At 47.7% G+C, this 27,415-nt stretch overlaps 1 protein-coding gene across 7 annotated transcripts in view; it reads right to left on the bottom strand.

The window, feature by feature from the left end:
- Positions 1-27,415, bottom strand: part of ARNT2 (aryl hydrocarbon receptor nuclear translocator 2) — a 199,352-nt gene that overhangs the window by 143,329 nt on the left and 28,608 nt on the right. For 3 of the 7 annotated variants that reach the window (XM_067698654.1, XM_067698648.1, XM_067698642.1), the window contains exons 2-3: positions 7,597-7,711; positions 458-505 (exon numbers count right to left, since the gene is read on the bottom strand). In XM_067698654.1, coding sequence (XP_067554755.1) covers positions 458-505; positions 7,597-7,711 — 163 coding nt within the window. Of the gene's footprint in view, positions 1-457; positions 506-7,596; positions 7,712-17,128; positions 17,260-19,007; positions 19,094-27,415 lie in introns of those variants that run through there. The other 4 variants (XM_067698646.1, XM_067698644.1, XM_067698664.1 and 1 more) reach the window with 4 other exon arrangements.

Genomic DNA, 27,415 nt, shown 5'->3' on the forward strand with positions numbered 1-27,415 from the left:
GCCCCACAGAGCCTAGTTAGAGATGCTGTCTTGTGGCCAGTGGGTGATACAGCTCTTAGGAACTTAAGGTCCAGTTTTATATCCTACATCCAGAACAGGGCCACCCAGGTTTCTTATATTTCTCCTTATTTTCCACGGTAGAAAAAGAGGCTTTATCTTGACTGTTTTTCTAAACTTGAACTCTAGGTCTGTCTTTTAAAAAAGAATCCATTGAAACGGGCAGTCAGTATTTAATTCAAAAAGCCAAAAGAGCTAATAATTCGTTACTTAACTTTTGATCATCCAGGCTGGGGTTGGCAGGTTTGCTAATAGTTACCTGTCCCCAGGCCAAATACTGGCACAGAACGAGGCAATGGCTTTCTTTCAATGATGAAAGACATTTAAACCCCTGTTGGTCCCAATGAGGTGATAAATGGTCTTGGCTTCTTTAAATCTAGGGAACATAAAGTAAACTCACCTTGAAAATTTGCTGGGACCTTCTCCATCTTCATCATCAAAGTCCATTCTGAAAAGTCAAGATCACGAGTGAGCATTCATTATACGTAGGACATTTAACTGGACACATGAGCTGGTGTCACACACAGGGGGTTTTATTTGGTCAGATTGCTCTCCAACAATCCCAGCCCTTGGCAGTGCAAAAAACAGTATCTCTACACGGTCATTGTACAGGTTTGAGACAAGAAAGGGCAGAATGAAAGGTCTACAGCACCAGTGCCATTAATTATATGATTGGGGACTTCTGCAAAAGTGCTGGAATATCAACTCGAACCCTTCTAGAACCCTATACAGGCTGCCAGTGGGTTGCTCAGGCTGTGCTGGAAAAGTCAACATCCCTTATCTCCCACCACCTTTGGGGATACCTGCTCCCCTCCATATCATTTATTCCACAGGGAGACTTCCTTCTTTAAATTATTTTGTGGTATATTAACAGACTGAGAAAAGCCCAAGACGGTTTCAAAAACAGGAAGTTTTAAGGGCAATGAAGGGATTATGAGGGAAACATATACTACTGGTTGTGCCATGTGAGGACTTGGCTGGCGTGGATGAGTCAACATGGAAAGGGCATTTAAGGCCATTAGCCTATAAACTCCAGGTCCAAGTAAATGGGTGTGCGGGAGAAACAGTCGTTTGGGGCCCAAGTTACTCAAAGTGCCTGTCTGCTTACTGAAACTCACCCAATAAATACTCAAGATTCCCACTTCATTGGGCCTCTCCAAATACACATAAAACAAAAAGTTTTGATAGATATTTCTTTAACTGATATCCCAAACTCTCCTTCTCAAAAAACAAACAACAAAAAACAGTCCTCTCTAAGGTCAGTTAATTTTACTCCTGAAGATGTTAGAGCAGAGCAGGTACTTATTTAAGGTGTACCCAGAGTCTTCGGGAACAAAACAGAAATGGTACAGATGTCTTCGCTCTCCTGGACGTTTGAGGGAGGTGGGATTCCTTGGGGGAAGAACGTCTCAGAGCCACTGCATGCCCCATCTTGTTCTCAGTGGAACTGGGGGACTAAGTGGTACACAGTTTCCGTGGACCCCAAGCAGAAGGGAGGCCGGCCTGCCTGGTGGCCAACAGCTTGCCACCAGAGTGGCGGGTGTGCTCTAGGACCACAGCTGCATATGCCAGGGCTGCTGGCCTCACAGGGAACGCGATCTCCCCCTCAGCTCTCAGGGTGGGGGCCCCAGTGGGTAATGGGTGATGGGAGGAAGGCACAGGGCACCCAGGCCACCAGGAAATGGCCAGTTGCATAGGAAGAGCCACCACGGGACAAGCACATGGGAGAGGCCCCTAATGAGATAAATCGTACTCTCTAGGCTTTGGGGTTACTTGGGGGACCTAGAGACTGTGATGACATAGGGCAAACGAACATTGTCTTCTTTAAAATGGTATCACATGTTTATTTTTGGACTGTTTTATGTGCAGTGTGGCCAGAGTTCTAATCTGAGTTGAACTGATGGGATCCCCTGCCAGTTTGGAATCCCTGATTTCCAGGCACCAGGGCTTGCGCTGGCTGCTTGGAATAAAAGAACAAAAGGCATTACATAACCGGGAGAGATGACAGCGATGTTAACAAAAATACTTCTGCACAAAGAGGAGGGAAGACCGGGAAGAAAAGTGATAAGAAAGGGAAAGTAGAGTTAAAACACCACTGGGAGAGACAGACATGCACCCCCCCTACAATGCAGACTGGGCAGCCGGGCACCACACAGCAGCTGCAGAGTCGCCTATGTTGTGGGAAAATGGTGGCTGAACGCACGAGTTTCTAAATGAAGCAGAGTCATCAATATACTGCTTAGCTACTAAGTCATCACCTCACCTTTCCTGAAAAATCACGTCTGGGAGATAGCACCCAAAATCCTGCTCCCAGAGCCTCTGGGCCTCTGCAGAGCTACAGAACCACACTGCCACCCAGTGTTCATCACGGGTAAGAGCGACTTTGCTGCAGACATGAAGGTTACTTAACGCCCCTGGGCTGGCAAAAACAGACTAGTGTTAAGAAAAAGAACTCGCACTTTCAAAATTCTAATGGATTTATGCAAGCATTCAGCAAAACCTCAAGTGGGTGCGACATGTACAGTTATCTTTAAAATGCCTTTCAGGTCAAGTTGATACGAGCGTGATAATCCGGCTCCTGCAAGATACAATTGATTAAGTCAGCCTTCCCTCCTCAGGCTGCACGATCTTTGGGTATTTAGGGAGACGAACTGTCCCGGTTTTCCCAGAATGCGGGGATCTGTGGAGGTACTGGGCTTCAGTGCTAAAACTGGGAAGGTCCTGGGCCAACCAGGACAGTTGGTCACCAGAGTTTTCATTAAGGACAGCTTGTCTCTTTACCTGAACCTCATGCAGCAGACGGATGGGGAAGCAAGCCATACGGTAAACGGTCCCAGTCTGGATCAGGTCAGCCCAGTTGAGCAGAGAGTGTTAAGAGAGGGACGGCCAGGCTCTGGAGCCAGAGTTTTCTGAAGTCTACTGAAAACTTAGGAAGCAGGATTTGGCTATGAAAACTTAGGGACCACAAAACTGTGCCTTCCCACCTGTGTAAGCGTGTGATCACACGTGCGCTGCCATCACATCTAGGAATTTTGAAATGCATAATGTGGGCGTGAACTCAGGAGAGAAATCAGGACACAAACGACCGTTCAGATCCTCAGGGTAACTCACTTGACCCCAAAGCGGTCTCACTGCTCATCAGCCACACAGAAAACAATTCAACTTCTGAGGACAGAGGGACCTTTCGGAGGAGTGCTTGCCAAGATGCTGCCTTTGGGTCTTCTGCCACCAATTCAAAGGCTCCACTTTAAATATGACTACAATAGCTTGCTTTTCTTCTGCTGTAAAAACTCTGAGTCAATCATCCTGTATGTCTTTTATGTGTCTCTATTATACTTAAGCATCTGGATAATAAGGGAGAGAAATCAAAACATGCCTTTTAAGTCCTATTGTATTCACTTTAAAGGATTCCGTACAATAAGTGGATGATCTAAGAGTCCTCAAAAGGTGGGCTGAGAATGCACTTTACCTCACTTTCCTGTTGCTGAGCATGGATTCTGACCTCGATAAAAAGCCGTGAAAAGCATTTCTGAGCCTGCAGCTAGTTACGAGTGAGTGCTGCGGACCTGCCTGACAGAGATTGCATAATAATAATAATGCATCGTCAAATATGAGTCAGCAAATCATTCACTTATGCTCTTATGAGAGAAGATGAGACGCCGTGCCAACAAGGCTGGTTCTAGAGTGCAGCAAACGAGCGACCCCAGGCCAGCGTGAAGTTGCTGCTGAAAAAAAGAGAAGTGACACGGGTGCGAGCCAACACCCTTCCTTCAGGGCCTGGGCCAGCTGACTGGGGCTACAGCAACACTACTGCAGAAATTTGAACCAAGCAAAACATCTGCTTATGTAATATGTCTTTTACTCAACCACATTCCAGCAGCCGTGGGGTTAGACTGCAGGCAGACGCTGGCCTACTGGCCGCACACAATTTGGAAATCGTTTCCCTCCACTGACGATATTTTAGAAGCCCAACATTGGACTCCAGGGCAGCGGGAAGGGGCTGGTACACCCAGTGCCCTCCAGCCTCACCCTCCCTCCCCACCAAGGGCTGACTCTGGGGATGGGCACAGTCTGTCTAATGACAGCCACTTCCCCTGTCACTTGAAAAGCACCAAGTGTGCCCTGTGGGTGCCCCCCCATGCCGTCCCACCGCCTCACTGGGATCAGGGAGTTCTCTACAAAAACGCAATCCAGGTGACTTGCTTCTGGTCACTTCTGCCACACATGTGGAATCACTTTTCAAAGAATCTGAAACTTCTGAACCTTCACCTTTGTCCCAACTGCTAGCAGAGCACGCTGCTTGCTAAGATGCTTACTGGGGGAGCCGTCAGGGGACAGGGAAAGAGCATTCATCAGAGGATCCACGGCGCTGGGCCAGGCATGTGGCCGGGGCATCCAAACCCCACGAGGGGTCACTTCTACTTGGCTCTGAAACACTAGGGCTGGGTGGTCATCCTGGGAATCTGGGAGACGTCCCTCCACCGGAATCACCAGGTCAGAGCGGGAAGACCTAGGCAGGGAATAGGGTGCGGGAGGCAGGTCCTTACCTCTCCCAACCCCCCACTCCTTTGCTCTCTCCTTCTCCCCTTCCCTGCGTCTCCAACTGTGCCCCACAGTCTCGGAGAGAAGGAGGAAGAGCACCGTGGCAGTGACGGGGGAGCGTGCATAAACGCGCCATGGTGCAGGGGTGGGCGCCGCAGTGGGGTGACCTGCCTTTTTTTTTTTTTTTTTTTGGGTACGCGGGCCTCCCACCACCATGGCCTCTCCCTGTTGCGGAGCCCAGGCTCCGGACGCGCAGGCTCAGCGGCCATGGCTCACGGGCCCAGCCGCTCCGCGGCATGTGGGATCTTCCCGGACCGGGGCACGAACCCGTGTCCCCTGCATCGGCAGGCGGGCTCTCAACCGCTGCGCCACCAGGGAAGCCCGGGGTGACTTGCTTTTTGATGAATGTGACTTTCGTCAGGACTGAGAGCGCAGGCTGCGGTCTGCGGGGCGTTATCACTGCTGTGGTTGTTCTACAACCGCGGTGGCCTCCATCACAGAATTTCAGCAAAACACGTAAAATACCAGATGTGAGAGTTACCATGGAAACTGCCCTGTAAAAATGGAGGTTTCCTTGCTGAGACGCAGAGGATACATCCCTCAGTCACAGGGGCTTAGCAGAAGGAAGCGCGGTTTGCCTGCTCTTCCTTCTGATGGGGAAAAGGAAGCAGGCGCACGGGCTCCAAAAATGAGAATAAAGGACGAGCCCCCCGAGGAGGTCGGCTCCTTGATCTGCCTTTCGGAGGCGCGGGCCCTCATCCTGCTGGTTGGGTAGCGTGCCAGCAGTTGCTGTTCGTCCCCTTGAATCTCTGGTTTCTTTGCTTGCTGTGGTGCTTCCTTGCTTCTAAGTGGGAGTGACCTCTGGGCTCTGTCTCAGTCCACCCCAGGTCCCCCTCCACCTCCAGTGTCACGCCGTGTATGTGTGACCTGGTAGGGAAAGGGGCAGCCTGGAGGACCTCTTCAGAAAGGAGACCGAGTCCACTGTCCGGTCATCAGCTCAGGCAGCAAGCAGATGTCAGGGTCTGGACGCCAGGAACTCGGAGGTCAAGGAGGGCAGGAGCCTCAGCTCGCCACAGCCGAGCCCTGAGCAAAGCGTAGGCCCAGCACACACCCTGCGGGAGGGGTGGCAGAGGCTCAGCGACGACTCCCCTGCACGGAGAGGGCTCCTTGTCCTGCAAATACTGGGCCCCAGCATCTCTGCCTGTCCTTGGCTCTGGCCCAGCCCACCTTCCTGCATCAAAGAGTCCTGTGCTACAGAGGGAGAGAACAAACGTATGGACACCAAGGCGGGGAAAGTGGTGGGTGGTGGTGGTGGTGGGATGTATTGGGAGATTGGGATTGACATGTATACACTAATATGTATAAAATGGGTAATTAATAAGAACCGGCTGTATAAAAAAATAAATAAAATAAAATTTAAAAAATTTTTAAAAAGTGTTAAATATACAGAAAAAAAAAGAAACAAAAAGATTTCTGTGCTTCCTCTTCTTAAAAAGGATTGGGCCAGCAATGAGGCTCTGTCCCCAGGGAATGGAAGTTAGCAAGCACAGACATTTAAAATAATTTTTAAAAGGCCTGGCATCTTAAAAAAAATTCAGTAAGTTTATATGTTGACATCAAGTGCATTCTTTCAACAGCCCACACTCCACTGAGCTTAGCACCTAGCTAGCAAGAGTAGCTGGTTAAAAGAGGATGTCTGGGTTTGTAGTCAGCCCCAGGGCAGGCTGCTTCCTGCTCTAAAGCTGATCTCAGGAGTTCTGCCCCGGGTACCACGCTGCTCCTGAGAGCTCTGCTGGTCCCGCTGGAAGGAACGCTGACCCTGGAGGGGAGCGAGCTGAATGGAGGGGAGAAAGCTGGGGAACCAGACTCCATTACCCTCTCACTAATCACCAAAATCTTAGCCCTTCTTTTAAAGACTACTACACACACAGCAGTCTTTTCACCATCTCAAATTATAACGCTGAAGGGGCTTTTTCATCCTATTCCATTCCATTCCAGGTCCTCATAACATACCTGCTCCCCCTCCCCCAGCCCTGTTTAAGAATCACACTGGTTTAAAAGCGACTCTTAGGTTTAAAATGATGGACCATTTTACAAATGAGCCTGGACCCTTGTCTTCCTGGGGAGACCTGGGTTATTGGAAATTGCATTAATAGGACAAATTGATTCTACTTCATGAAAGTATTTGTCTATCAAATAATTCATTCTATTTCAATGTCTATTCTATTTCATGAAAGTATTTGTCTATCAAATATTTGTCTCTCAAATATTTCATTGAAAATAAAATTGATTCAATGAAGGAAAGGGGTTGGTTGACATACAGAGTCTGAAAATGTCGGTTATGTTTTTCCTGCAGGGATCTGTGTTGGTTGATCGGTTTCGTAGATCTCTGCACAGCTACAGACACCATACATCATGAGTAGATGTCGTTTTGGGTTCCATCAGTTTAGGAATGATGGTCTTTCTGGTCCCACCAGAACTTAACACCGTTACCAACTTTACTGGCAGAGCAGGTTACGATGTAAGCCGCCCAGCCTTTAGGTGCTGGGCTAGAGCCAGTTTTTTGGAAAGGAATTCCTGCACACCACCTAGCAAAGATGGGTAGACGGAGCAAAGAACAGAGAGCACCAGAGGGATCTTTGCTGCCCACAGGGGCTGAAGCCTGACCTGCAGGGCTGCCCTCTGGCTGGTGGGCTCAGGCAGAGGGATGGGTAAGTCCCCTCCCTCAGAGAGATGGCCTGAGCAAAGCCCAGCAGGATCACAGAGCCATTCTCACCACAAGGACAAGCAAACAGAAGTCCCCAGCTGGGTGCCGAGGCCCAGAAACACTCAGAGGCAAATCACATGCATAGTTAGGAATCTTGCAAAATCTAAACAGGATGCAAACTGCTGAGCTTTGATTCTCCAGGAGGGGGAGAGACAATATTTTCCTAACAGGTCAAGAGTGTTGCTCAACATGTATTAAGCCCAATTCCTGGAACCACTGAGGTTGCTTACCCAGAACGCCGCTTTCCTCCGCGGGCGGGCATGGCCCCGGCCATCCTCACCTGTCCAGTGGCCGCCATGGGGGCAACGGGCAATGTCACCGATCCAGGGATGTCCGAAGCCATTTCTGCAATTCAGCAAAGATGAGAGGTTTTGTTAATGCCAGAAAAGTCCAAGAATAAGCAAGAAGCTTGTCCGGCAGACCAAAAGCACCACCTGGGAGGAGAATCCAGGGACCTGGGTCCCAGGCCCATCATTAGTCACGTGACGCAGCTGAGCCCTTCCCCTGTCTGGAAAAGGATATCCCTGGGCAGTATGCCCATACTTAGTTTTGGTGGTAAAAAAAGAGTTCGCGCAGCTAACTTAGCTTTCATAAAGAGCTCCTGTCTCCTGTCACCTGGAGGCGGGTAAGACGTTCAGGAATCCAGGCATGTGGCCAAAGCTTAAGGGGAAGGACCCCACTGCTGGTCCCAACTACTGGTAGCCCACATGGGGCCAGCCCAGAGAACCAAAAGAGCCAATCCCCTGCAGCACCACCACTGATGCTCGGTCCTCACCCTGGGCATCTGTGTTCAAGCAGAAAGTCTGTTCCCCTCTCTAAGTATGGACTCAGAATCCCCGAATACAGAGCCCTGCCTGGCCCTCCATTCATGACGAGGACAGTGAGGTCCAGGGACCTTAAAAGCATCCCTTCGGGCTGCACGGTAAGCCAGTGACAACGGCTCTCCACAGCCAGGACTTTCTGGGAAGAAATGTTAATTTAAAGAATAAGTATGTCTTTGTTTTTCTCTTTCTGACTTACTTCACTCTGTATGACAGACTCTAGGTGTGGTACAAATGAACCTATTTGCGGGGCAGGAATAGAGACACAAGACACAGAGAACAGACATGTGGACACGGTGCGGGGAAGGGGAGGGGGGATGAACTGGGAGACTAGGTTTGACAGAAATACACTACCATGTGTAAAATAGATAGCTAGTGGGAACCTGCTATAAAACACAGGAAGCTCAGCTCGGTGCTCTGTGATGACCTAGATGGGTGGGATGGCGGAGGTTGGGAGGGAGGTCCAAGAGGGAGGGGATAGATGTACACATAGAGCTGATTCACTTCATTGTACAGCAGAAACCAACACAAGGTTGTAAAGCAACTATACTCCAGTTAAAAAAAGAACAGGTATGTCTGGCATTAGACGAGAGTACCTTTCCAGTACATCTTTATCATAATGTATTATTGCTTATAAGCTAGAAACTTTCAGAAGCTTGTTAAGACCAAGGTACACATCCCTAATGTCAAAGAAACCACAGTTAAAGAATTTCTCCTTCGCACTTTGTGGAGAGTTCTTGAACTCAGATGACCTTTCCTCAGACCATTAAATGACAAATGCAGTACTCTAGGGGCCTCTCTATCCTGTTTATTGTTCTTGGGAATGACTCCCACAGGGCTCTATTTTCTCAGCCCAACTCTTATTCAGGGCAGAAGGGAAGCAACAGTCTACGAAAATGTATTTCAGAAAGACAGTCTGGGATAAAGACAGGGATCTGGGCCCTTGTTAGTGAAGGAACGCTGGTGATGCTCAGAAGTGTTAAGTTACTGCTCTCTGCCCCCTCCCAGAAACCACGGAGGCATCTGACCGCTGATCCACAGTTATGTCCAAAGACGCTGTGTTTAGTAAACACACTCTAAGGTCAACCTGAACTACTCCACTCAAAAGTTCTGTAGAAGAATTTTACAGTACTAATAAACAAAATCTTAATTTAGCTACTCCACTATGTTCACAAAAACTTGAGAGCTATTAGTTTTTTGTCGTTGTTGTTTTTGTTTTTTTTTTAACTAATGTACACATTGGAAAGTACTCAAGGAGAAAAAAAAAATCCCTTTCTTAAAGCAATCCTCTCCTCTCTAAACAATTCCTGTACTGGATTTGTGACAGCTAGGCAGTATGAACAGCAACGACCTCATAACCTTATATCTGCCTGCTTCTGATAAGAAATCTGTATTTTTTTCCTGCAATGGAGGCTACAGCACGTTAAGTCCATTAAGTCCCAATTAAAAGGCTGAATCACTGCCAGTGCAAACATGGGTGAAAACAAAAGTCACCGCTTCCCAAAGTAAGTCCCACAGAACATCAGGCCCTTAAGATTCTCCAGGAAAAAGGGTTGCGTGGTCAAACAGGTTAGGGAAAAGCCACACACTTATCCCCCTTCTCGAAGATTTCAGTGCCCACCAAAAAAACACACCAAGAAGTCCTGATATAAGGACGTTTGTTTACCCGTGACTAAGCCAGCGTATCATAAAGGTCTCTAATGGTGGAAACTCTTAAAATGTGTTCTCCGAACAACTCATGTTCCACGTGACACTAGTTTAAGTATTTTAAAGTCAACTACCTCATGCCTGCCTTTGAGTTAAGGAAACGTCAGGCTGGAGGAGATCTTCGCCCTTGTCTGCAGACCTGGAAAGGCCCACCCTTTCCCTGTGTGGTTACCCTCCAGCTCGGAGGTGGGGAGTGGGGAGGAAGGAGTGGAAAACGGAAGGCAATGTGCAGTTAGGAAAGAAGCTGATATCTGTCCCATTTTATTTGGGGAAAACAAAGGTGCAGACGGTGAAGTTCCACAAAAACCCTGGCTATGGGGCAAGGGTTGAGGAATATGGAAAGTCCAATCCTTTCCTCAGACAGATGAGGGAAGCAAGGAAAAAGAGATTAAGTGACTTCCACAGGTGCCCACGGTGGACCAGGGGCCGGGCCAGGGGCAGGCCCGGTCTTGCTGTCACATCAGCATCTTATTCTGCTGGACTGTTTCCCATGATTAAGTTTCACTGGCCCAGAAAAAGAGCCAGCTCTGCGAAGACAGGCCCACACCAGCCTGCCTCCATCAGACCCCACTAGGTATATTCTTGTGCCCTCCAGGCTTGGTGCGAGATACCAAGTGCACGTGGACAGGCAGACACAAGTAGTTTCTACCACAGAGAAAGTGTATGCTTCATGAAGGCCATGTGGTGGATACGCTGAGTTGGATACAATCTTTACATGTGATATGCATGTGTCATAGAGCCCATGCACCATGGGATAAGGGGAAGGGAGCAAGGGAGCCTTATATGCAAATACATCGACATAATTTGCAAATGAGAGGCACATACACATCTCCAGCAAAGGGGGCTGCACACACAATACAGAAGGATGACGGCTCACCATCCACAATGTCCAAAACTACCCCCTCCCCCCTCCCGCATTCAAAAAGCATTTCTAAGAAGACCTGACTCCTTCTAGGTTTACATTTTCTCCTGTACACTGCATCTGTATATCATGTACCCATTTCCCTACTGAGACTCAGAGGTTTTTTTCTTATCTATTTGTATGATCTCTTTTTATGACAAAGATATTAGAGCTTTGCCACATTTTCTGAAAATCTTTTACAATATTTTTCCAATCTGTTGCTTGCTTTTTTAGGTTGAGAGATTTTTTTTTTTTTGAGAGAGAGATTTTTTAATACTAGAGAAAGCTTTAAGAGGTAGAGTTTTAAGATGTATTGGTCAGCTTGGGTTGCCATAACAAAATACCACAGATGGGGGGCCTAAACAAAAGAAATGTATTTTCTCACAGTTCAGGGACTGGGCAGTCCGAGATCAAGGTGCCGGCCAATTTGGGCGCCAGTGAGAATCCTCTTCCTGGTTTACAGACCACCTGCCCTCTGTGTCGTCACATTTTCTCTTCTTCTAAGGCCACCAATCCTAGGGCCCTACTCTTATGACCTCATTTAAACTTAATTACCTCCCATAAGCTCTAGCTTCAAATACAGTCAATGGGGGGTGGGGGGGTGGTAAGGTTAGGGCTTCAACATATGCATTTTGAGAAGATGATACAATTCAGTCCACAGCATAAAAAAAGATCAATTGTCCTAACCTCATTTATTCGAGTCCTTCCTTTTCCCCATAAGTTTTTTTGATGCTCCCTCTGTCTTACATTTTATTTGTACATAGAAAATGTGTCTGTTTCTAGAATATCTATTTTCTTTTTTTGTCAATTACCCAGTTATCTATACTTGCTCTAGTATTGCACCATTGTAACACACTTAGTGATGCAAGTTTCTCTCACTGCTCTTACCTTTCAGAATTATCTTTGTTCTTCTGGCTTATTCTTCCATTTAAATTTTAGAATAATTTGATTGAGATATAAAGTTTAACCTCCTTTGGAAATTAATTGGATTATCTTGAACCTACAAATTAATTTTGGAGAAAAGTGACAGTTTTGCAACATTTAGAATTTTCAACAAAGAATTGACATAAGCCTATAATTTACTCAAGACTTCCTTTTTAGCTCAATAAGAAGTCTTGCATTTTCATCATATAGATCCCCCCACTTTCTCATTCAGTTTATTTCTAGGTACTTTGTGATGTTATTACGATGTGATGTTGTGTTGTGTATTATGATCATTGCTACTAGTGTGAATGAGATCTCCTTTCCCAGATTACTTTCTGATTGGTTACTAGCTATGAAGATAATTGTGCTACGATAACTCTGTCATGCTTGATGTCAACTGATTTGACCAGCAGCTAAGATAGGTGTTGCCCTCCCCTCCCTTGCTGTTCTATGTACGTATTATGCTTTCAAAATCTGGCTACAGAGTTTCTAGGGCCATTGCCACATGTCCTGCCATTTCACCAAATTTTTAAAATTGTTGTAATGATTCATCATTAATTCTTCTGAATTTTCTAATTTTACAAATCCTATGGGGTACAAATAATTATACTATTTTCTCACTTTAAATAGTTAAAGGTTTAATTTCTTTTCATGTCTTATTTCACTGGTCAGAACTTCCAGAATATTCAATAATAATGACCAATAACTGGGTACCAGAAAGGCCACAGAGCTTTGCAGTGAAACATACCTGGTTTCAAATCACAACTCGAACAGTTCCTAGCAATAATCTACTTCAAAGGATCATTTTAAAAATTAAGGATAATGTATATGAAGAGCCTAACACAGCGCCTGGGAGGGAAGAAAACTCTCAGGAAGCAATGATTAAAATTATCATGATTATGGTGATGGTAAGCAAACTTGCCTGGCCCTTGAATTTAATTGTAATGACCTGCTGGTTTAAGACAAATATGCTTTACGACATCAAGGAAATCTGCTCCTATCCCATTTTCTTAGTTTTCTCAAGGAACGGATGTCTCATTTTATCAAATGCCATTGTGGTAACTAAAATAGAGTTTTAGATACGAAACAAACCAGTGAAAGATGCAACCGATGAGACTAAAATTCACTTTAAAGGTTAAACTTTTCTCTAATGTCTTTTAGGAGCCACTCTTAATACATTCAAATAAAAATATAAAAAACATGTCTCTCTCATCTGTAATCTATGTTCATATCTACCAATGTGATCAGCTGTCAGCCTTCTTTGGAAAAATGACAACTGCTCCCCAGATCTGGCAACTTTTTCATATGACTCGAATGTAAGTTACCAAATCTCCTAGGACACCCACCCAGGAAAGGTGGCCAGAGGAAGGTCACTCACCAGGTGAGGGTCACCCAGTGAGACCCTCACTCAGAGGTGAGGGTCTCCAAGGCAGAGCCTGGTTTTTTTTTTTTTTTTTTTTGGCTGCATTGGGTCTTCACTGCTGCTCTCAGGCTTTCTCTAGTTGCAGCAAGTGAGGGCTACTCTTCATTGCGATGTGAGGGCTTCTCATTTGCATTGGCTTCTCTCGTTGCAGAGCACAGGCTCTAGGCACATGGGCTTCAGTAGTTGTGGCCCACGGGCTCAGTAGTTGTGGCTCGCGGGCTCTAGAGTGCAGGCTTAGTTGCTCTGCAGCATGTGGGATCTTCCGGACTAGGGCTCAAACCCGTGTCCCCTGCATTGGGAGGTGGATTCTTAACCACTGTGCCACCAGGAAAGTCCCAGAGCCTGGTATTATACATTTAGATGGAAAGTAGCCCCATAAGCCCATTGTTGATTTGCTCCAGGGCTATTGAATTTCACTCCAAAAGGAAGAAAAGTGGAACCTTGACCGTAGCACTGAGCAGAGAGGAAATCAAGTTGGATACCTACTGGGTGACAATGTGGCCATGGTCATACCTTGCCCCTGGGGGTGTACATGAACACAGCCTTTGTGAAGGATGAGTTGGCAGTATGTGTCAAGAGACATTAAGTTACCCATGCCTCACAAAAGGATGCCACAGCTGTGTGTGTGTGTGTGTGTGTGTGTGTGTATGTACTTCATATATGCACAGAAAAAGACCGGAAGGCAGATACAAGTACACCAATGTGTTAAACTTGGCTATTTTTGTTGTGGGAATGACAGGTGGGTTTCATTTTCTCCTAAAAGCTCTTTTTGTTTTTGAATATACAAGGTTTTTTTCTTCAACAACATGTGTTAATTTAACATTAATCTAATGATGTGTTAATTTAATGACCACAAACAGAGAAATACGTATTTTTAAAGGGTTTCATTGTAAGCCACAGTCGAAAGCATATATAGCTGGAGAGCTAGAAGCAGTGAACGAATGAGACAGAGATAAAGGAAGGGGATACCTTTTTAATAACAAGAGTGTCCAACAATGGAATGGACTGGCTTAATAATAATGATAAACATCCTATACAAAAATATGTAAAATATTTCTGTATAAAGGTAATAAGATTTATGTTGAGTGCTCGCTATGTCCCTAGCTCTTCACGTGTGCTTTACATCCAGCCTACAAGAGAGGTATAAAGTCAACTCATTTTACAGACGAGGGAACTTGGGCAGAGAGAGGTCAGGGCCATGCCTCGGTCGCATGACTGCGAAGCAGCAGAGCGGGCTCTCGCCATTCAGCCACCCCCTGCTGGGCCCTCGCCCCTCAAGGTGCTCAGGCAGAGGCTGGGCGGCCAGCAGACCCCTTCCCCAGGTCGGGTGGGGGCAACCAGAGACGCTGTAACATCTAGACTCTAAATCACAGGCCCATGTGGAAGCTGCGTGACATGCAGGAGATGTCCATGCTTTGGGGTCACGGGCAAGCTATTCATTATCCCTAAGCTCCAGTTTCCTCATCTATAAAAAAAGGAATATCCCCACATCATGCACAGTTACTGTGGGGATTAAGGAAGATCCCTCATTTAAGACGCCTGGCAGTCTACAAGCCACAGAATGCCAAAGACTGTGGGCAACCACCAGAAGCAATGAGATTGGCATGGAAAAGAGTCTTCCTCAGAGCTTTCAGAAAGAACCAAGCCTGCTGACACTTTGATTTCAAACTTCTAGCCTTCAGACTGTGAGACAATAAATTTCTGTCGTTTAAAAAAAAAATAAAGAAGACTGGCAAATAAAAAATAAAAATAACAGATGCCTGGCAGAAGTTATTTCTCCTTTCCCCTTTGACTTTCCCCCAAGAAAAGAATATTTTTTAAAGCAGACATTGTGTGTGTGTGTATTTTTACATAACCCTTGAGCAAAACTTAGCTTCTCTGTGCCTCAGTCCTCTATCTATAAAATGGGCATAATAAGAAATAGTAAATCCCTCATGAGGTTGCTATGAGGATTAAAAAAGCTAGTACCCATAAAGCACTTAGAATGATGTCTGGCACACAGTAAGCACTTCTAAGCGTTTGCTAAGTAAAACACACACACAGACACATACAAAACTTACAATCATTTTCTTACGGCAAGGAATTAGGTCACTTCTGTGATTTGATTTCTATGGCTCTGTCTCAAAGGAGTGCAGGGAGGGTGACAGTGGGCCACAGAAGAGGGGGGTGGACACGGGACTGACTCCTCTGCAGCCCCACGTGCAAAATGCCCCCCAGGGTGATGTTATTACAGGGAGACACGGGGGCTGCCACACACCCGGGCAGCCTGAGCCGCGGTCCTCGTCCTGTGCTGACCTCACACTGCCTCCCTGCTGCGAGCTCTGCCTTTAAGTGGCTGGCCCACCCATAGCCCAGGGAGGGGTCAGCAGACAGGCCCCAAGTGTGCCTCCACCCCCTCTCCCAGGTCTCTGCAGGGCTCCACAGATGCACACCCCCCGCCCTGGACTGAGGTGGACACGGCTCCCTCCTCACCACACCGTGCTCTCACCCAGGAGAGCCTCACCTGAGCAGGTGCACGTGCCCCCGTCACAGCCCTGGGACCCCACGGTCCCACACAGCTCCACACTGCCTTCAGAGGGTTCACGAAAGCCAGCAAGGGAGCCCAGAAATCCCGGATGAACCACCCGTGCCCACCTGACTCTGGTTCCCTGTGGGCAACCCAGGCGGGCACTGGCAAGGAATTCCACTGAGAGAAGCGTGGTGGTCATGGTCCGCACCTTGACTTCCCCCGCAGTTGAGGGCTGACCACACGTAACAAGGAGAGGCTCTAGTGCCACAGAAACGTGAACACATCCTACAGACCAGAACACCACGTCAACATGCATATCAATCCTAAAAGCAGAGGAGGAATTGTCAACTGTACAAGTAAGAGTTGCCATGTGTAGGGACTTCCCTGGTGGTCCAGTGGGTAAGACTGCAAGCTCCCAATGCAGGGGGCCTGGGTTCACTCCCTGGTTGGGGAATTAGATCCCACATGTATGCCACAACTAAGATCCCTCATGCCACAACTAAGGAGCCCACATGCCGCAAGTGAGACCCAGCACAGCCAAATAAATAAATAAATAACATAAATATTAAAAAAAAAAAAAAAAGTTGTCACATGTGGCAAAGTCACTGCTCCCCTTCGGGTCTCCCCTCAGGGTCTCCTCACCTCCCATTCTCCCTTCAATCCCCCGCAGTCAGGCCTTTGTCCCTGTCACCCGGCTAGGGAGCTGGCATCATCTCAGGGGTCTCATCTCTGCCCCCGCCCTTTTCTGTGGGGTGCAGCTGCCCACTCACCATCACCAGCACTCTCTCCTGGGTTGCCAGGGGCCGCATCCCCTCCCTCCCACCTCTCCGGCCCGCCTTCTCCTCTCCTTGGCCAGCTCCCCCTCCTCCAACAGGCCTCCAGGCACTTACACCACTCCCTCCTCTCTGTTCTCCCTCCAGGTGAACCCATTCAAGCACTGGCATCAATACCATTTCTGTGCTGATGATTCCCAAATCCAGTTCTCAAGTCCTGCTGTCACGTCCTAAAGGTCTCTCCGTCCTCTGGGTTCTCTGCTGGCCTATCGCAGGGCCTCCTCCTTTGATCCCTCTGCATCTACTCTCCCACTCTTCGCACAGGAGTCTGAGCTGACCAGTCCACCTCTTACTTCTCTCCTCTAGCGGCTTCTCTTTGCTCTCAGCACAAATGTGGAGTTCCCTGCAACGATCAGCCAGTTCCTGTGTGGCCAGGCTGCTGTCCACCTCTCCTGCCCACCTCTTTGGCTCTGGCCACACAGCCCTATCAATCTTATGAACACACTGTGTTCCCTCCCACCTCAGGGCCTTTGCACATGCTGTGTCCTGTGGCCAGAAAGCTCTCTTCCATCTCTTCACCAAGTTAACTCCTAACGGTCATTGAGATTCAGCTCAAACATCACTTTTCCAAGGAAGTCTGTCCTTGGCCAATCCCTTCCCCTCCCATTCTAGGTCTGGTCCCTGGTGACTCATTCTTACTGTACCTGTACTTCTCCTGTGAATGAATGAAGGTCACAGCGGTCCAGATGACAGATAACAGGGCCTGAATGATGGAGCCACCCAGAGGGCATTCAGGAGGAAGGAGATGATGTTACTGCCTCAAAATACATGATGTGTCACTGTCAGAGCCCAGAAAGGAAGACTCTAAAAAGCGTTGGTCACCTGATCCTCCTACACTGAGACTGCATGGGGCAAAAAATTTCTGGAGGAGGAAGAAAAATACGGTTGGTTCAGTTGCATATTTACATCTACCACACCGTACACTTGATATATGGGGACTCTGCAGCAAAGGAGAGGTGTGATCGCTTACACCTTCCTCTGTCCATTTATTCAGAGGGTCACGCTCTAAACAGGCATCTGGTTCTAGTCTGGCTTCATTGCTATGCGACTCAGTTTCCCCATCTATTCTCCAACTAAGAAATGGGGTTAATCAGGACATCCCTTCCTTCTGCAGAAGCTGCTGTAAGAAAATGGGGCCTGTTTCAATTACACACAGCATTTGCAAAGCTCTGATTTTGAGCCAGGAGCTGTGCTACCAGCTGGTCGGTCAGAGATGAAAAGACCCCATCCTGCCGCTGACAGGTTCAGTCTTGAGTGTGATGGAGACCCAGAGCCAGGTAATTTCATACTGAGAGCTGTGTGCTATGCAAGAGACTGGACACTGGGTAGTGGGAAGGACCAGGAAGATCCAAGAAGGCTTCCTGGAGGAGGCCACACCTGTGCTATCCTGGCAATGGACAGCAAACGCTTCAGGGAGGAATGAAGCACGATATAAAAGATGCCCTTTTCCTGAGTGTATTCCTTTGATTGCTCCAGAATTGGTGAACAGACTCATTCATGCCCCTGCTTTGAGGGGCATGCCCTCTTGTTCATGTCCAGTCACTGGCGCTTTCTGGCCTTTTACCCCAACTGCAACTCCCAACAGGATCTAGAATTATTCCCCCACCTCAAATGCAACCGTCTTGTATAGCTCCTTGCTCAGGATCCCTGGTCATAACCAACGACAAATGCACAACTAGACAGAAATATCTCCATCTACAGCAGTCCCACCCCAAATGCCAGTATTGCCCCCAACCCAGGAAATGCTGTTTCCGTTACACACAGGGATGGAATGACTGCCTACCCTTACACAAAGTTGCAGGTTTTCAGCTCATTTCAACTGCAGTACAAGCTGAGGCTTTTGAAAGCTTCACCTGAATACAGAAAACAGATCTAGCTTACAATGCAGCATCTAGCTAAGGACTATTTCACATTTCAGATGCAGACACAGTGTATAGAATTCCTAAAATACAGTATAGGGAGCAAAAACCTGGGGGAAAATGTGAAACTTGAGAGCATTACAGATGAAAAGAACATGAGGAAATGAAAAAACATTTTGTTCCCTCCTCCACTATTTCATGTGAACCTAAATAAGAAAAATATCCCTTGATCTTCACGTTGCAAAACAATGTTATTGACATGCAAACTCTCACAATACAATGACATAATTTTTTTTTTCTTCTTCTGCAGTACGCAGGCCTCTCACTGTTGTGGCCTCTCCCGTTGTGGAGCACAGGCTCCGGTCGCGCAGGCTCAGCGGCCATGGCTCACGGGCCCAGCCGCTCCGCGGCATGTGGGATCCTCCCGGACCGGGGCACGAACCCGTGTCCCCTGCATCGGCAGGCGGACTCCCAACCACTGCGCCACCAGAGAAGCCCTGACATCATATTTTAATGACCGTTCAAATAAACAAAACCCAAAAGGGTCTCTCCATGGTTGGGAGGGAGTAAGGGACAGCTAACCAAAGAAAAACGCTCTCGTCACTATTCATTTCTCTTAGAACAATTCTTTTCGCAGAAAGCATAAAAAATTTCACAGCCATACCTTTTCAGAGGGATTAAACAAAGATCTTTCTTCCTTGTGACCAGCACCTTCTTGGGAGAATCTGTTTTCCGTGTAGAAGAAATGTCAGAAACCTCTGGGAGGAAATGAGCTGCATTTGTATTCCGCTCAGAAAATGTCATCACAGATCTGTTTACCTTAACTGTGGACCATGATTCAGCCGTGACAACTGTCTTGCATACTGATCAATTTATTTGCGGCAAAATTTCTAATGTTAACTGCTTAGGTTCTGAAAAATTGGTGACTTGGATTTCTTGTGCAACCACAATGTATGTTGAAATCTCTAGATTGTTATCAAAACATGTCAGGCAGAGATCAAAAAAGATTCCTCCTGATGTGCAAGGGAGAAAGGGTCCCTTCCACTTCTGGAAGGAAGGCAGGGCACATGACTCCCAAAGGCCCTCCATAGGGTGGGATTTTTGTAGCACAAGGTACAGAAAAATCATTAGACCGAGAGCCAGGGGACTCTGATCCCAGGTCCTTGCTAGACTTTAACCAGCCGTGTATCCTCTGTAAGGCAGCCCTCATCCAAAGGTGGGCTGGGTGGGGGTCTCTGCAGCAGGGCAGGAGGTGGTAGACATGGGAAGAGATGGCCAGTGGACCCAGGAAAGAAGGAAGAGGCCAGGTCCTTCCTCCATCAGCTCGTGTCTCCCTCCTGGACACAGAGCCCTGGCTGTGGGCCTGAGTCACTCCTAGCCAGCAGGCAGGTTTGGCATTAGGGAACTGGAACCAGTCCCAGGGCAGCCTGGGGAGATGCCTTCCCACCTCAGCTAGCAATGCTGGCTTACGCAGAGCCCTGCTCCCTGGCCCGAGTGGGCAGTGCTGTGCCCTTTGGAACACGGACACAGCACCAGAGCCCACTAGGGCGTTAGCACCTGTATTCCCACTAGTGTCCAAGCCCACCTTCCTGGCTGAAGGCACTGCATCCCTGCCTTGAACTTTACAAAAAGGGTAAAACACACAGACCCAAGAAGAAGACGGACAACCAACAATCCCAGAGGAAGAAAGGCAGGGAGGTTACCGATGAGGTTATGATTCTGGAGGAAGACAGGAGAAGTGAGCTCCACACTCAATCTGGCCGCCTTCTGGGACATGTATATATATATATATATATATATATATATATATATATATATATATATATATATATAACCACAACGGGGCCTCCACCACGAATTGTCCCATGCTTGAGTCAAATACGACAGCCAGAGACCATCAGAGGGAAGTGGGTCTCATCTGTCAGGCAGAAGACAGGCCAGGTCCCCTGGGCTGTAGGCTCGGGGTCTGTCAGTGGACAGGCTGCCCTTGAGAGCGTCTTAGAGGGATCTTCAGTTAAAATCCAGGCTGTGGTTGAAGGAAACTCTTTGAGGCAGGAGGAGACATGAATATACGTGAGAGACCTTCCTGTACGAAACGGAAGAGGCCAATTCTTGATTACTGCCAAGGCCTTGGCACGGCGGCCAAGGATATGAAGGGTAAGGGAAGAAAGGAATGACTCGCATGCGTTCTGACTGTCCAAATACAGTTTGAAGTTGAAAAGAAACCAAATGAACTCAAACATCTGACATAAAGTGAAAAGCTAATAAATTATGGAATACCCACACAGATAAAAAACACTCAGCCATTAAATATTATGATTTCAAAGAATAACGTTAGAGGAAAATGCTAAGGGTACACATTCATAGAGCAGGATACAAAAGCTCAGAGGCGAACATACATCTGTCAGGGATTCATCAAAATTCAGCTTCAGTCACCGTATTTGCCCTGCTTCTGAACGAATGCCTCGACCTTTGAAAGGACGAGCAGTGGAATACCGATTTCAGGATCGTTTCTGGCGTCCCTGAACTTGGGGGTAATCAATGACCCTATAATCACATGGGTCGCTATCGTCATCTCCATCTATAGTAGATCAACAGCAATCCCAAAACAAGGCATGCCACACAAACTTACTGTTCAAGTCTGAATGTTCACTTTCAAACGTAAATAGGCATTCTAGACGAACTAAGATTGAAAGGCTCCTTATATATATGTTTCAATTCTCCCTATCAGATGGTTTATAAATATATTGTTGCAGGAGTATAATGTGTCATAATTCATTGCCATAGGCTGAAAGCTATTAATTTTACGTGCAAAACCAATTATTAAGAATTTTCAAATACTTAAATGTAAGAGAAAATGGGGAAATGATACAAATATTAAGGGAGAATGCATTAGCTTGTTGCCTTTAGGAAGACTGTTATATCCTTTTTGAGCTAAGATGTCTATAGAACCATAAATAATAATACAAAGCAGAATAAAAGAGATTATCAGAGTATGCTGTAATTAATATTTTTTTTTAGAGATTTTGAAAGACTGCTTTTTAAAATTTATTTATTTTTGGCTGCGTTGGGTCTTTGTTGCTGCGCGTGGGCTTTCTCTAGTTGCAGAGAGCGGGGGATACTTTTCGTTGTGGTGCATGGGGTTCTCATTGTGGTGGCTTCTCTAGTTGCGGAGCACAGGCTCTAGGCACGCAGGCTTCAGTAGTTGTGGCACACGGGCTCTAGAGCGCAGGCTCAGTAGTTGTGGTGCACGGGCTTAGCTGCTCCGCAGCATGTGGGATCATCCTGGACCAGGGCTCGAACCCATGTCCCCTGCATTGGCAGGCAGATTCTTAACCACTGCGCCACCAGGGAAGCCCTGTAATTAATATTGTGGAGTTGTTTGGTATACATACTGGCCTTCATAGCAATAAACTGTCGAGATTTTAAATTTTTACAATTTATCTGTTTAGGCCATGCATCTTTCAAGGAAAATTCTTATTTGGAAGTTTTCATATCTGTACAAGGATGAATTAGTAGCCAGCTTTGTCAACTTTGCTACCTCCAAACTGCACGAGAGAAAACCTTCAAAATCAAGTACACCAGGCTGATCTAGAGGAAATCATCAACAATCTAGATGCAATTAAGAAAACAAAGAGAAAAAAGAGGAGATGTTAGGGAAATACGAAGTCCGCCTGATACCTCTCGTTCCTCCCCCAAACTCAACTGCAAACGAACATCTATTTAGTATCACCGACTGCAGCATGATGAACACAGGAGCAATCAGCCGTGAACAGTGCCCATATATTATTCTGAGTCAGATGTCAACCTTTTACAATGTAACTACTACTAATAAATAATAGTAAAATAGCAATAAAACCTACTTTTGTAAAATGTCTGGCTTTCACTCAACGATGGTGATATTCAGCTCCAGCCTCAAACACAACCAAACGTTGACTTTGATGCTCAGAGATTCAGCATTAGGTCCAATGGATTTAATTCAATGCACCTTTAATACACACATACAGCAGAGAAAGATTCTGTGCGTGTGTCTGTATGTGTGTGTGTGTCTTGAGGTCAGTACACTAAAAAGGGGACAAAGCTATATTTGAATGGTCAGATTACCTGTGATTTTTATTTCCCACTTACCATTTTCTGTATCTCTAAGTTGTTACAATTTAGAATACAGTACTCTTATGATGGGGGTACAATGCAAGTGGTTGATTTGAAAGTGAAGGAGCAGGCGTGGGATGCTGGACCCGTGGGCGGGCTGCTTGGGAACTTAGAGCACAGAGCTGGGACGTGGAACAGAGGCCGGCAGGTGGGAAGTCGCGCAGCACCTACAGCTGAGCAAGCTCGCCCTGGAGGAAGGGGAAGGGGTGGTAGGCGGGAAGGGGGCGTGGCTCCAAGATGAAGTACCTGCTGAGTCCCACAGCAGGGCTGTGAGAGAAGCACCACCATCCCCATTTCCCAGGTGAGATAGTATTTATTCTTTTCTGATGAGAACAGTAGTAAATATACGTGGTCAACAATCTGAAATATTCAGGAAAGTGGAAAGAACGGGGAGATGAGGCCAGACAAGAGGAGAGGAGAAAAACAGGAGGAGAGAAACAGAGAAGGTGAAACTCCAGCCAAGAAATACTAGGAAAGTAGTCATTCGAGCTGAGGGACATGCTGCCGCCAGCTCAGAAGCGGGGACGAGGGACAGCGGTGGCCAGAGGCCTGGGCCTGCCCCTCATCCCCCACCCCCAGTCCATGACTTCTCCATGCCCGTGGGCCGTGGGGAGCGAAGGCCCACTTCCCTGCACACACAGGGGGCCGGTCACTCCAGTTGGTACCATTCAGAACCAGGACCTGGTCCTGAACTCCTCACAGCTGTGCCGGCCTCTCAAACACACCCCGACGCTTACCTAGTATTTGGTCCCAGGCACAGTGGAGGCGGTGAATACGGAGAAAGGCAAGAGGGAGCCTGATAATGTGAGGGAAGAAGGACCAGCAAAGAGCCCAGGACACGTGGCTGTGTGAGAAGTGACACACAGGTAAGTTCACAGAGCCCCGGGAACTGAGGTGTCAGCACACCCACACCGCAAGCAGCAACGCATGGGAAAGGTCCAGAGGCTCTGGAGGCAATGAGCCGGCGCACTCGTGGTGAACACTGTTTACCCAGTGAGCGACGGACAAAGCGAGTCAGACTAGAGTCTCAGAGATACCGTGGCCTTATCAATCCTCATCCAAACAAGGACACTTTTGACAGAGAGTGGCACATATACTAAACCAGACCGCACGCAGCTGTGTGTGGACGCCAGGTCCTGGACGCCACAGTGAAAGGGGTGGGTAACACCTCTGGCGCCAGGACCCATATACTATGAGCAAACGCACCCCCACCAGGACACTAGATGGTTAATGATCTGGGGTATGTGGGTCACCTGGGAACACCACTGCCGAGTTTAGACTCCCCGAACCGCCCAGCAAGCAACACTTCCGAACCTTCACTCAAACCCTAAGGAGGTGGCACTGTGACAGAGACCCCTGGAGGCACGGGGCGGAAGCAAGATCATGCTGTTACAATATGTCATTTGCTGAGCATGGGTCTCTAGTCCCCGAGGGCAGGGAGCAGTGTCTATTCATTTTTCTTAGGGACTCGACACATCTTTCAACGACTGCCATGCTCTCCTTGTTGCCATGTTTGAGATGAACTGGGTCCCGTAGAACAGGGTTCCTGGAAGCCTTGCTGAATGCTCAGATCCTAACTGCTCTTCTGAGTGATGTACCCACCTGTTATAGACTGCTTTGTGTCCCCCCAAACTTCGTATGTTGAAACCCTCATCCCAGTGGAATGGTATTTGGAGGTGGGGCCTTTGGGAGGTCATTAGGTCCTAGGGATGGGGCCCTCGTGATGGAATTAGTTTCTTTGTAAGCAGAGACAGGAGAGAGCTTGCTTCCTCTCCCTGTCTCTCTGCTCCCAGCCACGAGGACACAGCAAGGGGGAAAGAGGCCAGCGCCTTGATCTTGGACTTCCCAGCCTCCAGAACCGTCAGAAATAAATGTCTGCTGTTTAAGCCGCTGGTCTATGGTATTCTTGTTATAGCAGTTTAAACAGTCTAAAACACCACCTCTGGCCTGAAAGTCAACGAGAAACAGAATGCCTGTCTGGTGAGAAGCTGGGACTTCAGCTACAGCTGGCTCGCCCAGGCTGGACGAAGCCCCCGCCACGTCCTCGGGTAAAGACAGGAGGGGGAAGCTCTATAATGGTGAGAGCTGGGCAGAGACAGGGAAGGACGAAGGAAGGGGGTGACTTGGGTGAAGACAGTGGAGGTTTCCTGGACACCTGGATGGAGGTCATTTGCTCACTGGTGCAGAGCATCATAGATGGGACGCCCAGGCCCCTCAGTACATACATTTCACGTGAATGAATGAATGGGTGGAGGAATTAATTTTACTCTGAGTGCTGCTCCAAGGGGCACATAAAAGGTTCTCAGTTATTCAGGTGCAAAATCAGTGGCAAGTAACCAATGGCAGCTTCAAAGCCGTCTCTGGAGCCCACACACCACCCATGTCTGACCCGGTAACGACCTTGGATAGAGTATCTTTATGACTGCCCGCTCCCTGTGGAGGGAAAGAGGGGAGGAAGCAGGCGCGAGACAGAGGAGTGTGGTGAGAAAGACGCACAGGAGGCACTGCTGTTTGGATTGGGAGGAAGTGGAACGGATGAGAAGCGGGGGGAAGGGAGGACGGGGACCCCGCAGTGAAAGGATGCCAGTTCAAAAGCCTGAATGGCCCCTGCTCAGCAGCAGTGGGTTCTGCCGTCCCCAAAGCAAGAGCACCAGACAGTGGCTCTTCTTGGGGGTGGGGGGGGGGGCGGTTCCTATGCCCTGAATCTTGGAGCCTAAGGGTTCCTGAACACTGAAAACCAAAATATAAGGGAGCAAGTGCTACAGCCCAGAGACGGAGGAAGCCCAGGGGGAGAGCCGGCAGCTGGAGAGGCACGCTGTGCATCTGAGAAAAGCGGCCTGGAGGTAAATGCAGGAGGGAGGACACAGGGCCAGGAGGAGCCATGCTGGCCACCTGCTGTGTCTGCAGACACCAAGGGATGGGGAGTTCCCTGGACAGTGGGCTTTGGGGAGTGTAAAAGTCATCCCGGGAGGGATGGGCATGAGCGGGTGAACACACCCCACTGGTACCAGCAGCTCACCTGCAGGTAGAGTCCAGGTGTGGCCTCACGGGAGAAGGACTTGGAAAGAATCAAGGAGAAGGTGGCCTTGGACGTTCCCACCTGCTATGTGCTCTGCCCACCCGCCACCTTGCACCCAGGACTTCAGAAAAAGTCATGACTTACTTCACTCTGAATGACAGTCTCTAGGTCCATCAGAGTGAAGTACGTCAGGAAGAGAAAAACAAACACCGTATGCTAACACATATACATGGAATCTAAAAAAAATGGTCATGAAGAACCTAAGATGCAGACCTACTAGAGAATGGACTTGAGGACACGGGGAGGGGGAAGGGTAAGCCGGGACGAAGTGAGAGAGTGGCATGGACATATATACACTACCGAACATAAAATAGATATCTAGTGGGAAGCAGCCGCATAGCACAGGGAAATCAGCTCGGTGCTTTGTGACCACCTAGAGGGGTGGGATAGGGAGGGTGGGAGGGTGACACAAGCGGGAAGAGATATGGGAATATATGTATAGCTGATTCACTTTGTTATAAAGCAGAAACTGACACACCATTGGAAAGCAATTATACTCCAATAAAGATGTAAAAAAAAAAAAAAGAAAAAGTCATGTAAAATCTCCTTGAGGCACCACTTTTTACCTCTCTAGTCTAAGCTCCTGGTTACCCGCCTGCTTACCTCCACCGTCCTGCTCCTGTACGTTTCCTTCCCCTCCCTCCTCTCCTCTCCCTCCCCACCTCTTCCACTTCCCTTCCCTTGCACTCCTGCGGCATTACTGCCCCCCCTTGAGCCCCTCCCTCTCCACCCCTTGTCAATTTTCTCTTGACCCCTCCCTCTGTCCCTTGCTTGCTGGTCCCACTTCTCAGCCCTTTGACATCTCTGATTCCCGCCAACCCTCTCCCTGACACAAAAGCATATGCACACCTTCACCTAAACTCTCTCTTTCTGAGGTCCCTCTGCCCTGGTATTGTCCCTCGGGGCTCTATCTCTGGCTTCAAGTTTTCAGGTGCGGTCACATGCGACTGTGTGACTCCACATAGAGATGAATGTCAATGAGGTAAACTTTCCATAGGAAAACGCAGCAGAGAAAGGCAATATTGTTACACACCCTCAAGTCTATAGACGTCCAGTGTCATGCTGTCGCCTGGGGAAGGACCAGCGTTTCTCATTCAGGAAATCTTGTCAAACAGGAACAACAAAAAAAAAGAACGCTTCTCATTCTTTAAGTGCAATTCTTCTCATTCTTTACATGCCTTTACTTGAAAAAGAAGAAAAAAAACCAGGAACACACCCCACAAAAAGGTGATTAAGGAAATCACTATCCTTCCAGAGATATAAAATCTCCTTTGAAAAGTTTTATGAAACAAAGTGGTTTCCCTGTTGAATATATTCCTTGATGAATGTAATTCATCCATCATGCGAGAAATACATTGTGCCTTCAGTTTTAAACAGTGAGTGACCACAAATACAAAATGTGCAAAGGAGTAACAATGTTTACATGCAAGGCATTAAAGTCGGTTTTCTTTTCAAAGTGATTACTGTATTGTTTTTGTGCTCCTTGGTACCAAAAACCAAATGGATCGTTCCCCGTGGCCCAATTTCTGCCAGGACCCTGATACTTGAAGGGCGGAGTGGGTGAGCTCCTGGTGAAGGAGCTACTGAGGTTTCCTAGAACCATGGAAAGCTTGGGCTGGAGAGGCCTTCGGTGATCATGAGACCACACTCTACTTATAGATGAAGACCCCAGCCTCCAAGAGCTCATGGGAACATCACTCTGTGCTCAGAGGCTCTGGCCCAAGCAGAGAAGTCCCCCTCAGTCCAGACCATCTAAGCCAGAGGTCGGCACACTTCTTCCGTGAGGGGTCAGCAAGTAGATATCTCGGGCTTTGCAGGCCACGGTTTCTGTGGCAACTACT

Source organism: Pseudorca crassidens, chromosome 1 (genome assembly GCF_039906515.1).
Source record: "Pseudorca crassidens isolate mPseCra1 chromosome 1, mPseCra1.hap1, whole genome shotgun sequence".
Classification (NCBI taxonomy): Eukaryota; Metazoa; Chordata; class Mammalia; order Artiodactyla; family Delphinidae; genus Pseudorca; species Pseudorca crassidens.